The following is an 18089-nucleotide window of genomic DNA, read 5'->3' as shown; positions in this document are numbered from 1 at the left end:
TACTGACAAGGAAACTGCACCAACTTGACCCCGTATTTTGATGGGAAGAAGCTTCAATGGCTATATATCAGCTCCAATATTCGTTCCTACGCGAAAATTTGAGACATAATTATGATGGCAGGAAATTTGTGGTAAGTTCCTACGGGACTAAACAGCTGCAGTCATCGGTCCCTAGGCTTGCACACTACTTGATGTAACTTAAATTAACTTATGCTAAGGACAACGCAGTCCGCCCCAGTAGCTGAGTGGTCAGCGTGACGGATTGCCGTCCTCCGGGCCCGGGTTCGATTCCCGGCTGGGTCGGAGATTTTCTCCGCTCAGGGACTGGGTGTTGTGTTGTGTTCATCATCATTTCATCCCCATCCGGCGTGCGGGTCGCCCAATGTGGCGCCGAATGTAATAAGACCTGCGCCAAGGCGGCCGGACCTGCCCCGCGAGGGGCCTCCCGGCCAATGACGCCAAACGCTCATTTCCATTTCCAGGACAACGCACACACCTATTTCCCAGGGAGGACTAGAACCTCCGACGGGGGGAGCAACGCGAAACGTGGCAAGGCGTCCAAGACCGCGCGGCTACCCCGCGCAGCACTGATGGTAGGCAATTATGACCGGAACGTACAGCTTTTAAACTTCGCGAGCACAGGTTGTCTGTCACTTGGTCTGCGCCACTGCAGCAGCCTAAGTCCAAGCGAAAAGTAATGTACAACGGAATGACAACCGCCGCACTCTTACACGCGGGATGTTAAAGGGGAGAGAGGTTTCGGGAGGAGGGGAAGTCGTCTGGCGAACGTGTTTCCAAATTTTGTTCGACAACACGTTGATAGGTTGTTTTGGGAGAAAGGAGTACGCAATACGAATTTCAGGCACGTGTATTTTCACTACTAAGCCTTAAAATCAAAGTGAAGAAACCAAAGTAACTGAACAATCATAATGAAATTGTGTAAATAATTTCAGGTTTATAATTTAAAGATGCCAGTCTCGTTGAGAATCACAACAGTTTAACAATGTCAGCTTTCCAATCCAAAGAAAGTAACGCCCAACAAAGGTATTAATAATTAAATAGCGTTGAACTATTTCGTAAACGGCATTATCATTCACTTTATTAATACAATGTGTTACAAAAAGGTACGGCCAAACTTTCAGGAAACATTCCTCACGCACAAATAAAGAATAGATGTTACGTGGACATGTGTCGGGAAACGCTTAATTTCCATGTTAGAGCTCATTCTAGTTTCGTCAGTATGTACTGTACTTCTTCGATTCACCGCCAGTTGGCCCAATTGAAGGAAGGTAATGTTGACTTCGGTGCTTGTGTTGACATGCGACTCATTTCTCTACAGTACAACCATCAAGCACATCAGTACGTAGCATCTACAGGTTAGTGTTCATCACGAACGTCGATTTGCAGTCAGTGCAATGTTTACAAATGCGGAGAGCGCAGATGCCCATTTCATGTATGGATTAGCATGGGGCAATAGACGTGGCGCGGTACGTTTGTATCCAGACAGATTTCCAGAACGAAGGTGTCCCGACAGGACGACGTTCGAAGCAATTGATCGGCGTCTTAAGGAGCACGGAACATTCCAGCCTAAGACTCGAGACTGGGGAAGACCTAGAACGACGAGGACACCTGCAATGGACGAGGCAATTCTTCGTCCAGTTGACGATAACCCTAATGTCAGCGTCAGAGACGTTGCTGCCGTACAAGGTAACGTTGACCACGTCACTGTATGGAGAGTGCTACGGGAGAACCAGTTGTTTACGTACCATGTACAGCGTGTGCAGGTACTATCAGCAGCTGATTGGCCTCCACGGGTACACTTCTGCGAATGGTTCATCCAGCAATGTGTCAATCCTCATTTCAGAGCAAATGTTCTCTTTACGGATGAGGCTTCATTTCAACGTGATCGAATAGTAAACTTTCACAATCAACATGTGTGGGCTGACGAGAATCCGCACGCAATAGTGCAATCACGTCATCAACACAGATTTTCTTTGAACGTTTGGGCAGGCATTGTTGGTGATGTCTTCATTGGGCCCATGTTCAACCACCTACGCTCAATGGAGCACGTTATCGTGATTTCATACGGGTTACTCTACCTGTTGTGCTAGAACATGTGCCTTTGGAAGTATGACATAACATGTGGTTCATGCGCGATGGAGCTCCTGCACATTTCAGTCGAAGTGTTCGTACGCCTCTCAACAACAGGTTCGGTGACCGTTGGATTGGTAGAGGCGGACCAATTCCATGGCCTCCACGCTCTCCGGACGTCAACCTTCTTGGCTTTCATTTACGGGGGCATTTGAAATCTCTTGTCTACGCAACCCGGGTACCAAATGTAGACATTCTTCGTGCTCGTATTGTGGACGGCTGTGATACAATACGCCAATCTCCAGGGCTGCATCAGCGCATCAGGGATTCCATGTGACGGAGGGTGGATGCATGTATCCTCGGTAACGGAGGACATTTTGAACATTTCCTGTAACAAAGAGTTTGAAGTCACGCTCGTACGTTCTGTTGCTGTGTGTTTCCATTCCACGATTAATGTGATTTGAAGAGAAATAATAAAATGAGCTCTAACATGGAAAGTAAGCATATTTTCTTTCTTTGTGTATGAGGAATGTTTCCTGAAAGTTTGTACGTACCTTTTTGTAACACCCTGTGTACAGCGCATTTGTGAATCGTAGCATAAATATGTTCAGTGCAAAGAGATCTCTGGCACAGGTTACAGGTTGGAAACCGCACACTTTGACACATTCAGCAAAGCACTATCGCTCGTTAATTTAACGACATCATTAACACGAACCCATTACACACTCCTGTAAACAGTACTTCGCCGTCAGGCATTAAGCGACTGTAGTGGGGTGGATTGAGTGACAAGCAGTCAGCTCATGCGAAGTTTAAAAGCTGTACATTGAGAAGGTCATAACTGCCACTATCAAAATTGTCCAAAGTTTCGCGCGGGATCGATTGCTGCGGCGGATGTCTTGCTAGTGTACTTTTTTATCCACAAAACACGAGGTAACGTTGGTGACGTTTCCTCGTCAGATGTAAAACAGTGAACTCTTTTTAATTTTAAGTAGTTCATGTCGAGCCCACAGCTGACACTTACGTTAAAGATTCACAAAAACGACCTCAGCTGTATTATTACAGATTTATTGTTCTACGACCAGTTTCATTCTTTGAACATCTTCAGGCTGATGAGGTATGCTTAAGTCATGATGTGAAGGGTCAGATAGTCATAAGTATTATTAAAGAATAAATTCAAAACCGTGCACGCTGCACGCTGATGACCGTCAGGCGGAAGTATGGCGTGCAGACATGGCATGCTGCGTACAAGTAAGCATTTTTGAACAAGTTGAAATCTTGATCATGTTTACTGTGTGCAGCATGCCTTGTCACTCCTCCTGCACAGGCCATGATGGCCCAAAGGTACCGACCGGCCGTCGTGTCATCCGCAGCCCACAAGCGTCACTGGATGCGGATATAAAGGGGCATGTGGTCAGCACACCGTTATCCCGAGTTTCCGAGACCGGAGCCGCTACGTCTCAATCAAGTAGCTCCTAAGTTTTCCTCACAAGGGCTGAGTGCACCTCGCTTGCCAACAGCGCTCGGTAGACCGGATGGTCACCTATCCAAGTGCTAGCCCAGCCGGCCAGCGCTTAACTACGGTGATCTGACGGGAACCGGTGTTATCACTAAGCAAGACCATTGGCGACGAGAGGTGGTCAGAATGTTTATAAGCAGTGTTTCGGATTTGTTCCTTAACATTACATACTACAACTAGTCATTTATGTCATGACCGCAGCACAATTCGGCAATACGATGATGCTGAAATAATGAAACTCAATAACTGTATAATAAGTGGTCAAGTCACACTAATGTGACCATCACCTACGTTCGATGGTTCAAATGGCTCTGAGCACTATGGGACTCAACTGCTGAGGTCATTAGTCCCCTAGAACTTAGAACTAGTTAAACCTTACTAACCTAAGGACATCACAAACATCCATGCCCGAGGCAGGATTCGAACCTGCGACCGTAGCGGTCTTGCGGTTCCAGACTGCAGCGCCTTTAACCGCACGGCCACTTCGGCCGGCTTCCTACGTTCGAAGTCAACGTGCAATAACCGGTCATTTACGGCAGGTGGTCGCACTAGCAGTGGCGGGTTTATAAAGCTTGACTGGGGGGGGGGGGGGGAGGAAATAGAGTAGTCATTACCATAAAGCAGAAACGGGGATTATCATTAGATTCCACGCCAAGGGTGGAAGCATTTCCGAAACAAGAAACTTTTTAAAACTGTTCGCGTGCCGCCATGCTTAAAATGTACCGGAAGGGCTCTAACCAAAACCAGCACCAAGGCAACTTTGGTGTACCATGGGCCACAAATGACAGCGGTGAACGATGGCTGCGGATATGTCCACGGGAGAATAGACGTACATCCGTTGAGCAACTGACCGCTCAGATGAACCAAGGGGCTAGCAACAGTGTCTCCCCAACGACTATTCAGCGAACGTTGCTCCGTATGGGTCTCAAAGGCAAGAGCGTAGTTCATGCATCCATGCTGACTGCTGCTCATGAGCGACGAAGACTGGAATTTGGACGCCACTGAACGTCCATTGAGTGGTTACAGGTGGCCTTTTCAGATCAGTTACATTTTAAGCTCCATCGAACAGTTGAACTTTTGCGTATGCGGCCCTGCAACAATCGTCTGAAGGAGAAGGGAGTGCTACGGTCTAGATAATGCGTTCGTGACTTCTCTGGGTGATCTCACCATTGTGGAGGGCACAGGGTCAACACATGTAAGGACCTATCCTTAGGGACCATTTCCACCCCAACATGCAGTTTATTTTTACTCTCCAGAATGGCATCAACCATCAGGGCAATGCAACGTGACACACGGCTCGCAGTGTGCGTTCGTGATTCGAAGAGCATCAGGGTGAATTTACCATACTTCCCTGGTCACCAGATCCCCCGGATTTGAACCTAAAAGAGAATCTACAGGATCACCTCTATGTGGCCTCCGTGCCATGGGTCGTTAACCGTGAAACTTAGGGCAGTTGGTCACAGCACTGGAGTCGTCGATGCCTTCCATAAACTCACTGAAAGTTTACCTGCACGTCCGCGCTGGCAGTGTTGGTCTTTTACGATCTTGACTGGTGATTACATTATTTGAATGGAATGCGTAATAGAGCTAAAGTGGTTTTAATTAATCATTATTATCGTTCCAGTTCTTACACCACAGTTTCAGTACCTGCGGGTAGTCTCCGTACTTGGTTTGGTAGTCGAAGACATAGAGGTAGGAGTTCCTACGAGCAGCAGAGTGCAGATCGGCGGTCTGCACGACGGGCGCGACCACCTGAGCATCACTGAGCGCTTCCAGAGTCTCGTCACGGATGTTGATGGGATGCTGCACCGGCCTCTCCCAGTCCGTGTACTCGTTCACAATCGTCGCTAGGATTTCGGACAAGTGGAACCGGTACGTATTACGCACGAACGTCCTTAGTATCTTGGCGCGGCGGTCCGCCTCTATCCCGTACTGGACGTCCTCGCCGGAGAAGGCGAAGTAGGCCTCCGCCTTCACGACTCCAAGCAAAAGGTCGTAACGCGACAGCTTGGAGACTACCGACTTGCGCAGCAGCACGCTGTTGACGAAGGAGCCCCCGGCGCCATTCCAGCCCCCGGGGCCGCCTCCGCCGCTAGCCGACGACCCTCCGCCTCCGGAAGAGCCACCACCGCCGCCGCCGTTGGCGCCGGTACCGGACCCGGAGGATCCGTCGCCGCCGGAGCCGCCGCTGCCCCCGCCGCCGCCGCCACCCCCGCCGCCCCCGGGAGGGTCGCCGCTGTCGACGACGACGCCGTCGACGCTGGGGCCGAAGGCGACGGAGAACTGCGGCGCCTCGACGGGCGCCGACATGAGCACGTCCAGCGGGCGGTCGCGCAGGCACTTGAGCAGGCTGGGGTGCGGCAGCTCGGGCGAGCAGTTGGCGTGGCGCGCCACCTGCTGCGCGTAGCGCGCCGGGCTCTCCACCAGCGCCCAGGGGCTCAGCGCCGAGCCGCTCATCAGCACCGCGCGGTGGAACAGCATGCCTGCGGGAAGGTGCAGTATAAGTGTTAGGTCTGCAACTTTGCTTCTGCTATTTTGCAACAGATAGCAGCAGCGGAAAGCGGCTGTGCAGGTAGTAAGTAAGTAGGCTGAAAATGTCATACAACAAGCTAGGCATTTGTAAAACGAACCCCGCTAGAATATTTATCGATTTGTGATTAAATCATATAATAAAATTATAAACAGCCGACCAGTTGCAATGGATAAAGAATTCTTTACCTAGGTTTCGACAAATATAAATTTGTCTTCTTCAGAAAGTGGCAACTTTACATTAGTCGATTGTGAGCTCTGCAAGATCCATGTACTAATTTAAATTTACGTGACAAACCCTAATTCTAGTGCTATATTTCATTTTCGACAAATGGATCTATGCCGACATTTGTAAAAACGGCGATGGTACATTAGTCCTTACTAATGTAAAATTGCCACCTTCTGAATTCCTTATCCATTGCAACTGGTCGGCTGTTTATAATTTTGTTACGTGGAACCGTTGCTGTTGTGCAGCTATGTTTAAAATATTAAATCATATTGTTATTCTCTGCTGAATATGTCAACTTCTGAGACCAATTCTCATCATTTGCGGGAAGCTTTAACTTTCTGCTGGCTAAGACCTAAGGTGTGGCACCTATTACTGAAAGATTATGCAGAGGATGGGTTCAACGCAATAAGAAGGGTGATTTTGACGTCGAAAATCGGCATGACGGCCGAAGAGAGAAGTTTCCCGAAGTTTCTTCAACCGACGACCCCAATCATTGGAGATTCTTATCAAAAAGAATTGATACCTGTGAGCCGAATACTGAAGGAAAAACGGGCATATACAGCGATAGACATGAAAAAGTGATATTTTTTGCGTGACAATTCTCGACTCCAAGTCGCAATGCCCGTCGAAACGTACTTGAAAACGTTGAAATGGGAAGTCCTACCCCTCCCGCCGTATTCTCCAGAGATTGCTCCCTCCGCCACATTTCTCGATTAAAGGCACACGTCCTAGCTGTCGGGCATTTCTGGTCCCATGAACAAGAGCTAAATCGGAATTAATCATGGCTCTCCGTAACAGACGTGCAAATCTTCCGCCACGAGATTCCTAAAACGCCCCAACGATAGGAGAAAGTAGTAGCCGGCGATGGCCAATATTTGATAAATTTTTGCAAGTTCTTCGTAATAAAGCCTTGAACGTCGAGAAAAATAGCGAAAGCAAAGTAATAGACCTAAAACAACAGACCATCGCTTATCCGCCGTTCAATTGGGGCCGTGGGAGGGGGTGCTTGGAGAAATTATTTTTCATATAGCCGATAATTTACGATAACATACTGTGTCAGCGTACATAGAATATAAATTACACAAAAATCTGTATTCTACGCAAAAATTGTACATGTATCAAATTCCTTACAGATTAAACACGTAACTGTCTCCTATTTTGTTGAAAACTGACCTCTAGATACCGCGACTGAGTACTAAATACAGGTTGATAGTTGCAAGGAAGAAAAGCCGGCCACGGTGGTCGTGCGGTTCTAGGCGCTCCTGTCCGGAGCCGCGCTGCTGCTGCGGTCGCAGGTTCGAATCCTGCCTCAGGCATGGGTGTGTGTGATGTCCTTAGGTTAGCTAGGTTTAAGTAGTTCTAAGTTCTAGGGTACTGATGACCACAGCAGTTGAGTTCCATAGTGCTCAGAGCCATTTTTGAAAGAAGAAAATAGCAATCACCCACTAACGATAATGCTATTTATTTACACAAATAGCTCCGTTATCGGTTTCGAGCCGACAGGTTCATTTTCAGAGTGGTGTTAACGTCTAGATACAAACCGGTTGTTGTTTACAGAAGTTTTCTCTTCTTTATTTCGACTTTCGGCGGAAGTTTCATGGGGTGACGGTGCCCTTTAGGAAAAACGGGTGTTAGAAACAACCTGTTTGAATATAATTATCAACAATACCAACTGAATACAATGCAAACAGGATGAATTCTTATACAGTTTACTTACGTCGTTAATCGAGAATCGTTCGGTTGCAATGTTGTTTACTTGTGTTCACAAAATAATGTAGAGTATTTGAAACTCTTATTTGAAATATATATATTTTCACTAACTGTCTATCACTACATACCACCAAAAAAGTTTTTGTCACATGGGAAAATATATAAAAAGGTGGCGATGTTATACACACATCAAAAAATTTTTGCATCATCACGGTTCCCAGAGCTTCTGAACATAGACGTTGACGGTGTCTGTTCAGAGATGTCACTAAAACCGCCCAGAGATGTAAACAACCGTATATGAGCACCGCCTATTAGACGGAGGGTGTCCGACAGGCGATCAGTTCCAGTTATTGCACCAGGATAGAGGTACACGGCTTGTGTTGTCTGTAGTTCAACAATGTCTAGACGGTCAATACCGCAGTGCGATCGCGTCCGCTTTGTTACTTTGTGGCAGGAAGAGCTCTCAACAAGGGAAATGTCCAGGCGTCTCAAAGTGTACCAAAACGAAGTTATGCGGACATGGAGGAGACAGAGAGACAGGGCTACTACTGCAATGGATGACCGCTACCAACCGATTTCGTGCAGCTACAAGTCGTCGTGTTACGACTCAAACTGTGCGCAATAGGCTGCATGATGCGCAACTTCACTCCCGACGTCCATGTCGAGGTCTATCTACGCAACCACGACACCATGCAGCGCGGTACAGATGGGCTCAAAAACATGCCGAATGGACCGCTTATGATTGGCATCACTTTTCTTCACCCATGAGTGTCGTATTTGCCTTCCGCCAGACAGTCGTCGGGGACGTGTCTGGAGGCTACTCGGTTGGGCTGAACGCCTTTGACAAGCTGTCCAGCGAGTGCATCAAGGTGGAGGTTTCATGCTGTTTTGGGACGGCATTATGTGGGGCCGACGTACGTCGCTGGTTGTCATGTACGATATGCTAATGCCACCTCCGACCGATAGTGCAATCATATCGGCAGCATATTGGCAAGGCATTCGTCTTCATGGACGACAATTCGCTCCCCCATCGTGAATATCTTGTGAATGACGTCCTTCAGGATAACGTCATCGCTCGACTAGAGGGGCCAGCGCCTGGGATGGACTGAAAAGGGTTGTTTATGGACGAAGTGACCCACCAACCACTCTCAGGGATCTACGACGAATCGCCGTTGAGGGGTGGAACAATCTGGGCCAACTTGTGGATATATGGCACGACGAATACAGGCATGCACCAATGCAAGAGGACGTGGTACTGGGTATTAGAGGTACCGGTGTGTAGAGCAATCTGGACCACCACCTCTGAAGGTCTCGCTGTATGGTGGTACAACATGCAATGTGTGGTTGTCATGAGGAATAAAAAGAGCGGTAATGATGTTTATGTTGCTTTCTATTCCCATTTTCTGTACAGGTTCCGCAACTCTCGGAACTGAGGGGATGCAAAACGTTTTTTATGTTTGTAATGAACTGTAACTACAATGACTCAACTTTAAATGGGCATTATCATGTACACTATTATATTGCTTTTTTACCACATACCCACAGAAATGCAATTTATACTTAGCCACATTTACCATCGAAAGTGAGTGTAGCTGGAAGCTTAAGATATGTGCTTGAAAAAGATACACGCTTGAAATTGTCCTGTTGCACGTATAATAAACTGAATAGAGCCATAAGAGATATTTCGTTCTGTCGTTGCAACCACAAGAAAATGCGTGCTTTTTTCAATGGACGCGATTCTCTTTGATGAAGTAAAGCGTCGCCAGTGATGGAGATTTATGCTTGGTTTCTCGCCTACAACAGGAAATGTAGTCTGCTACAACATCTTTTAAGGTTTTCTTCGTTAGATACTGATAATTGTAGTGTAATTTTTAGTTTCTGTGCAGTTCTATGCATTTCTCACGTTTCATATAGCACACATTTTCGCACACCACTGCTTTCTGTTTATTTTTATAAGTATGTATGCCATGTATACTGAAACACAAACCACAATACAACTTAGAAGTATAAAAATAAACATAAAAAAGTGGTGTGTGAAAAAGTGTGCTGTGTAATTCGTGAGAAATTCATAGTTCTGCAGAGCAACTAAAATTTAGACTACAAGTATTAGTGTCAAAGCAAGAAAACATCCAAAGACGTGCTGGCAGACGGTATTTCCCGATGTAGGCGAGACACCAAGGGGAAATCACCACCACTGATGACGCATTACCTTGACAAAGCGAAACCCGTCTGGTGAAAAATATCTCGCACTTTCTTGCAGTGGCAACGACAGAACTAAAATACCCTCAAGAATTGTAAAGCAGCTACGGTGAACATGGCCACGCAGATGGAGAATGCAGCCTGCTAGGACAACTTTAAGATTTGCTTACATGTTTTCCAAACGTTACTAAGGGTAATATAGTTTTATGCTGTATGGCACCACCACCCCAAGAATCTTTCGCCACAACGGGGTATAAATAACCGAAAACTAATGTTCCAATCAACCAATGTGATCTAAAAGTGAACAGCCGCCTGAAGATGAACGTATAAGTTCGAAACCGTAACGTCGCTATTTGTGTAAGTAAACAACTTTGTCAATAGTGGCCAGCAGCTGTCTTCCTTCTCACTGAGGTCAACCTGTATAGAGTACTCGTACTTTGAAGTTCAAAATTATCATTAAAGCAGACCTAAGGTTTAGAAAAATACGCTGCCTGATAATAAAGTGATGCACTGAGAAGGAGAGGAGGGAACGGATTATAACTTCAGAAATTGACAGGATAACTGATGTTATTTCAGTACTTGCAAAACAGAGACAAATTTACAGAGAGCATGGCAGTATGTGCTCACTTATAGCTGGACAGGATGTATGCACTGATACGGTCCGGTACGGTGACATGCACCCATTCCATCCTCTCCTACGACAAACTTGCCCACTGCTGTTGTAACTGGTCCTTCACATCCCGGATAGTAGGACTGTGACAGGTTTGACGTCCAAGCTGGTCCCACACATGTTTTATCGGGGAGAGAAGCGGGGATCTTGCTGACCTGGGAGTACTTCAGTATGTTGCGTACAGTTCAATGAAACGCGTGCCGTGAGAGGACGAGCATCATCCTGTTGAAAATTGGTACCACGATACTGTCACATGAGAGATACACATGTGGAAGTGGCATGCCCATGAGGTACCGTTATGCCGTCATATCTCCTTCAGTCTCAATAGCCGATGGCACCCCACACCATGACACTAGGTGTTACACCGCTGTGCCTCTCCGAAAACACTGGAAGAACGAAATCTCTCTCCAAGTCGCCATACTTGCTGGCGAAAGTCATCCGAGGTAGTGCAGAACCACGATCATCACTGAATACAGTGTGACGCCATTCATCAGATGTCCATGTTTCCTAATCGTGGCACGACTCAAAACGCCTACGCAGGGACGGTAATTCACTAGTCCAGCTGCTGATAGCGCTCACCATTGGTGCGGGATGGCGCACGATGTAGCAGGGAGTTCATTACCTGCTCTCTGAAGTGAACGGGTCACGATGTGATTGACGCACCACTGGAACCTTGACGACGAACAGCGAAATGTTCCACAAATTTGGATATTGCACTATTCGAACAACCCGCGAAATGGGGAAATACAATGGGGCACCTTTCCGTCCGATTCTGACAACGTTGTCTCACTCGAATACGTGGCATCTCTGAGTCAGTCACAATAATAACTCAGCAACTGACGCTGTTCATGCCTATAACATACACTACTAGGCATGTTGGGTTTTGTACTTGGCGTAGAGAATAGTAATTTGAATCGTTTACATACCCACCGATGGTGTGTACACGTACAAAGTTACGTAATCATCCGACCGTGTCTTCTGTTTAATTTTTTTTTCTCAGGCAATGTAATCAAGAATTGTCTTTGATTCAGAGTTGTGACTCGCAAACATTCTAACTATAGCAACTGGGCAACACCTCGATCTTATTCTTGCTCTAGCCTCTTCAGAGCCGCCTCAAGGCAGTGAGAAATATTTTCAGCGAATGTTCTATTTTATGTATAGTTTTTTTCGCCCGTGTGTGTGTGTGTGTGTGTTTTTCAGGTATGTTCTTGTGGATTTACGGCGTTCATTAGCGAGGTTACATGTGCCATTACTAACAAAATAAGTGAAACGAATCTTATTTAAAAAGTTATTTTTAAACACGCCTAAAAATAATATCACTTCAGAACACAATAGTTCTCTCCAGTTTTCATGCACTTTCTGTTATCCATGTCTATATAATTATGAAGATATTAAAATTTGTATATCTGTCAATGCTGAAACATCTCATAAAAATTCTAAATATACCACAGGATAAAGAAAGGAACTCTGGGCTCCGTGGCTAGCTGATCACTTAGGGAAAAAAGAGTTTGGGCCTGCCACTCTGTTAACAGATTAGAACGTTCTCGCTAAATCTTCTTTGCTGCACTCTTCCTCGTCCTCGCTATTCGTCGATTCCACTGGCTTTATTTCATCGTCCCATAACAGCTCATTGCAAGGATGATCAACGTCTCATTCGAACCAGTCTTGGTTACACTTCTGACTGCATACTTTAGATCCTGATTACTCTTTAATAAGTCCAACCGGTTGGGATAGAAAATGGATGTCTGGTGGCTACTTGGGTGCAGTGATGGACTTACCTAAAAGAAAAATGTTATTCTAAGCTTTCTGTAGCGTACAAACCGTGGTTTCCTACATTTCTCATCGATTTCATTTGAAAGCTTAGATTTTAATCATCGTTAAATAATTTTGTAGTGTTACCACTGTTATTTTAATGTTCATGGTTGTTGAATTTCCATTTCCATATCCCAGAGTTAAGCTTATTCTGCGAGTACGTGGTCGATTAATTTAAGATTATCAGAAACAGAAAAAATAAAGCGTTTACATTGAGATATTGTGACTAACGGCACAACAACAGCACATTCGTAAGAGAAAGTTTAGACGTCAGCATAGAAGAGCAACGATGACTTTTGATAGTGTGGGGGAAACCGCCGGACTGGCCAACCAAGCTCCAATTTTTTGGAAATGGTCGCACAACAAGCAATATTTATTTAAATCTGTTTAGAGAGACTTGTTTAGTGCTACGACATTGACATTGTGAGTGGTAATTTTTTCTATTTTTTCACTTTATACACATCTTTGCTAGTTCAGACATCTTATTCTACAGAGTAAAGTGATAATTATGTTTTTATTTTATTATTTTTCGGTACGAATATTTTATTATCGTGATTATATTCAAGTTCCGAGCATGTAGCAATATTAATTTCCAATAATCTTTGTAATAACTCCTATATATGTAAATGTGTAAAGGATAACTGTTATTCCAACTATGAGAGAAACAAACACATAGAGTCAGAGCTCAGTGGCGACTTTGTTTGTGTATGCTGTGGATATAATCAGATATAACAATTTGTCGGTATCGTGTTGGATGAAAACTTAGGCAAAATATTTTCGAACTCTTACGTTCCGATTGGATCATGGAGTTAGTATTGACGTGAATATTCTGACAAGAAAGTATCTGACTTTCTCGAGTGGTGCCAGCTTCCTGCAGTGTAACAAATTGGAATGACAACTCGCACGTGAGTTGACAATCATTGTTGTCTGTTACACTAAATTGTTTGTGGGGGAATGAGCTGCAAAATCATATGCGTTCTAAGATTTTTAGTTTGAAACATAATGAAGTTTCACGCGCGTTAAAACAACAACAGTCGTTATAAAACTAACTGAAGAATTTATTACATTTGAAATTCATTCGAGACACTGAATTCACGAATATGACTCGTGTGACAAAACGGAAAAACTGTAACTTCACGATCGGCGAGCTGAAGCGAATTTTGTAGTTTTTCAAAACTGTACATTTAATGTTAACATCTGCATTGTGTGTGTCAATAATGTTGTCGATCCACACATGCGAAGATTGATTCAAATACTAACAGCAGCTTACGGCCAGCAACCAGGCTTTACTCAAAGAAAAACAAGCCAGTGGATTATGCAATAGACCGTAAGACGTACCAGACTGAATTTATATCTGACGTATCTACGAAAATTTGGACACCGCCACCGCCGAGCTTCCACCAACATCGCATCCCAAGCACATTTAACACTAAAAAAGCTCTCAGTAAAGACTCGAGTTCAACGTGAATGTAATTTAATTACTGCTTGTGAGAAGTTCTATTCAGCGTTTGTTTACTCTGAGTAAACATAATACAATAGAAAGTGGATTCAAAATTTCCTGCTATCATGTCTACTGTAGTGTCATCTCTCTGCCATTACAATTTGTCAAATGTGTTTTCTCCCTTTTATTTTGGTAGATATTGCATGTAACATTGTGTGTATTTTAGAGGATGTATTTCAGTATATATGTGTGCAGTGACCACGTTAGGCACTTTTACGCATTATGTTTCACGTATTTAAATGCTGTGATCTGTGCCGTCTACCAATTGTTTCCGGACTCCGACTAGTATGTATAAAGCAACTAATTTCTCATTGGTTCATGACATAAACAATCTGAGAACTTTGCACCTGACAGCTGCACGACTAAAGGGAACAAATTACTTACGTTCTAGGACATTCTCAAAGAATCCTCACAGACCTGAGTGATCTCTCATACTTTTGTAGATCCCATACAGCGATATACCAAGCTGTCCCAACATTATTCTCTAAAGTATTCATCAGAGTTTTTAAAATTTCTTTTTAGATTTGTTTTACCAAATTCTATCGTGACCCTTATACCGACTTTGGTTCTTCTGAATGTAGAATGTAAATTTCACTTCATCACGTTTCGGGTTTACACATTTAGAAACAATGCACAGCAAAAATTCGTTATTTAAATCTTTTCAGAGATTTATTTAGTTTTCACTAATTAGGGACAGCCAATGAAGAACTGAACCATGGTACGCCCGAATGCTAATCGAAAGGCGTAACCACAGTGCCATTTCACTCTCTAGAGAGTCAGTTCCACATCCCTAACAACCATTGTCTACGAAAGGTAAGCGAGTGCCATCGAGCTCCGCTACGGCTCACAGTTTTACTCAGTCATAATTAATGGTACCTGGATTTTAAAACAATCAGACACCTGATGCCTGTTACGGAAATCAAATGATTAAATTAACAGTCCTTGCAGTATGAATTTTAACATTTAAATACTTCCTTCTTATAATTCCATCTTAATAATTCTTGTGTACTCTAAGGCTTTTCTCCTGTTCGTCACGAAGATACTTTCGGAATTAAGTTCTTACCACTGTCAGTCACTTTTTACATCTTCACTCACAAGGAGGATAGGAAGCAGTTACCGAAAATCAATACGTTTACAGTAAGTAAGCAAACGAACGTAGACTAACGTAATTAAAAGTTATATAGCATTTCACGTATCGCAATACACACGTATTGCTATTGATATTTATAGAAGTTCTTATAGTAGTACAATAACGGCACGATAATAATTCCCTTTCGTATTCTATAACGTAAGAGAATTGATACTATTTGCTATAAACAGAATAATGTGGCTCATATGTTTCTTTTTGTGTTACACAAAGTAAGAAAATTTAATACTATTTATAAGAAAGAACATAATGTGGCTCATTTGTATGTAAACTGGTGAACGTGATTGTTAGACTAAATTAGGCATCAAATTTCACTCCAGCGGACGATAGTGGATGGAGGACTGAAAACACTTGCTTCCGACCGAGATATGCCGTGCCATGTGGCAGTGAGCCCAATGGAACCCCATCAGTGATGGGGAAACCTCAGGAAACAATGGCTTCAGGGGGAAAATGATGCAGATAAGCCGGCAGCGAAATATGACCCCACTGGCACGCGTTTCGGGCATCACGCAAAGGTTCCCACTACTTTTCGTTTGTGTTTTGGAACACGAATCTGATGTATCTAAAAGAGAATCGTTATCTCCCTTATAAAATATTGAATACGTAGTTTTATTTTTACTTTTCAACGAAAACTGTGCAGTTATTTCGCGCATTGTGAACCGCAGGGGAAACCAGATTCAGCCATAACCATGTGTAGCCTAAAATACTTAGAGGCCTAGAACGAATAATTACTGATCGTTACTGTATATGGAATTATTTATTATTGCTACTACGGATCCTGCTCACTCAGTACCTCATCATATTTTTTTTATAATTTCGAAATTAAATTTGTCAAAATAAAATGAAATAATTTTTACGTCTTCTTGGTGATAAAACTTTGTACGAGATCTTACTTAGATGGAAATAATCGTTCAATAAACATTGGCTACAATTAATATTCAAAACAAAAGAAAGTTTCTCTCGAAGAAGGAAGTTTACACACGTCCTGCTGCACCATGACTTGTTGGAAAAATACTCGTATCTTCGTTAGTCAGTTTTACAAGAAAATTACTTTAAAAAATTTCTAAGTTCTGATATTCGTATTGTTACCTCCAATTCTTTCCTGTCTGATACGAAATTCGTTTCAAATGGTTGAAATGGCTCTGAGCACTATGGGACTTAACTGCTGTGGTCATCAGTCCCCTAGACCTTAGAACTACTTAAACCTAACCAACCTAAGGACATCACACACATCCATGCCCGAGGCAGGATTCGAACCTGCGACCGTGGCGGTCTCGCGGTTCCAGACTGTAGCGCCTAGAACTGCTCGAGCACTCCGACCGGCGAAATTCGTTTCTTTACACCGATCAACAAGTGAATTTTAAGTATTTGTAGGAAATTCTGCAGATATTTTCTTCTTTGTATTGATTTGTATCCTTATCTTTTAATTGTTTTACTTCGTTCAATAGTTCCAATTCTTTATAATAGCATAAGGAAATTTCAGACATTAAACTATAGAACAGAGTTTAAAATTAGTTAATACAGCCTGGTCCATTGATAGTGACCGGGCCAAATATCTCAAGAAATTAGTATCAAACGAAAAAACCACAAAGAACGAAACTCGTCTAACTTGAAGGGGAAAATCAGATGGCGCTATGGTTGGCCCCATAGATGGCGCTGCCATAGGTCAAACGGATATCAACTGCGTTTTTTAAATAGGGGCCCCCATTTTTAATTACATATTCGTGTATTACGTAAAGAAATATGAATGTTTTAGTTGGACCACTTTCTTCGCTTTGTGATAGATGGCGCTGTAATAGTCACAAACGTGTAACTACGTGGTATCACATAACATTCCGCCAGTGCGGACGGTATTTGCTTCGTGACACATTACCCGTGTTAAAATGCACCGTTTACAAATTGCGGAAAAGGTCGATATCGTATTGATGTATTGCAATTGTGATCAAAATGCCCAACCGGCGTGTGTTATGTATGCTGCTCCGTATCGTGTCCGGACCGTTCGCCGGATAGTTACGTTATTTAAGGAAGCAGGAAGGGTTCAGCCACATTTTAAACGTCAACCACGACCTGCAACAAATGATGATGCCCAAGTAAGTGTTATAGCTGCTGTCGCTACAAGATGTTTCACTGCATGAAAGAATGGCGACGTACTTCCAACATGATGGATGTCCGGCACATAGCTCCCGTGCGGTTGCAGCAGGATAATTCATGAGAGGTGGACTGGTCGTCAAAGCACCATACCATGGCCCGCACGGTCACCGGATCTGACGGCCCCGGATTTCTTTGTGTGGGAGAAGTTGAAGGATATTTGCTATCGTGATCCACCGACAACGGCTGACAACATGCGTCAGCGCATTGTCAATGCATGTGCAAACACTACGGAAGGGGAACTACTCGCTGTTGAGAGGAATGTCGTTACACGTATTGCCAAATGTATTGAGGTTGACGGACATCATTTTGAGCAATTATTGCATTACTGTGGTATTTACAGATACTCACGCTGTAACAGCATGCGTTCTCAGAAATGGTAAGTGCACAAAGGTACATGTATCACATTGGAACAACCGAAATAAAACGTTCGAACGTACCTACGTTCTGTATTTTAATTTAAAAAACCTACCTGTTACCAACTGTTTGTCTAAAAATGTGAGCCATATATTTGTGACTATTACAGCTCCATCTATC

The 18089-nt window shown here is 43.9% G+C and overlaps 1 protein-coding gene across 1 annotated transcript in view; it reads right to left on the bottom strand.

Moving 5' to 3' along the window:
- LOC126159561 (neuroligin-2-like) overlaps nucleotides 1-18089 on the bottom strand; it is a 136247-nt gene that overhangs the window by 93078 nt on the left and 25080 nt on the right. The window contains exon 3 of the mRNA XM_049916559.1: nucleotides 5255-6090. Within this exon, the coding sequence (XP_049772516.1) occupies nucleotides 5255-6090 (836 nt within the window). The remainder of the gene's footprint in view (nucleotides 1-5254; nucleotides 6091-18089) is intronic.

This window comes from Schistocerca cancellata, chromosome 2, assembly GCF_023864275.1.
Source record: "Schistocerca cancellata isolate TAMUIC-IGC-003103 chromosome 2, iqSchCanc2.1, whole genome shotgun sequence".
NCBI classification, from domain to species: Eukaryota; Metazoa; Arthropoda; class Insecta; order Orthoptera; family Acrididae; genus Schistocerca; species Schistocerca cancellata.
The sequence above is the reverse complement of the archived record's forward strand: the minus strand, read 5'-3'. Positions and strand labels throughout refer to the sequence as shown.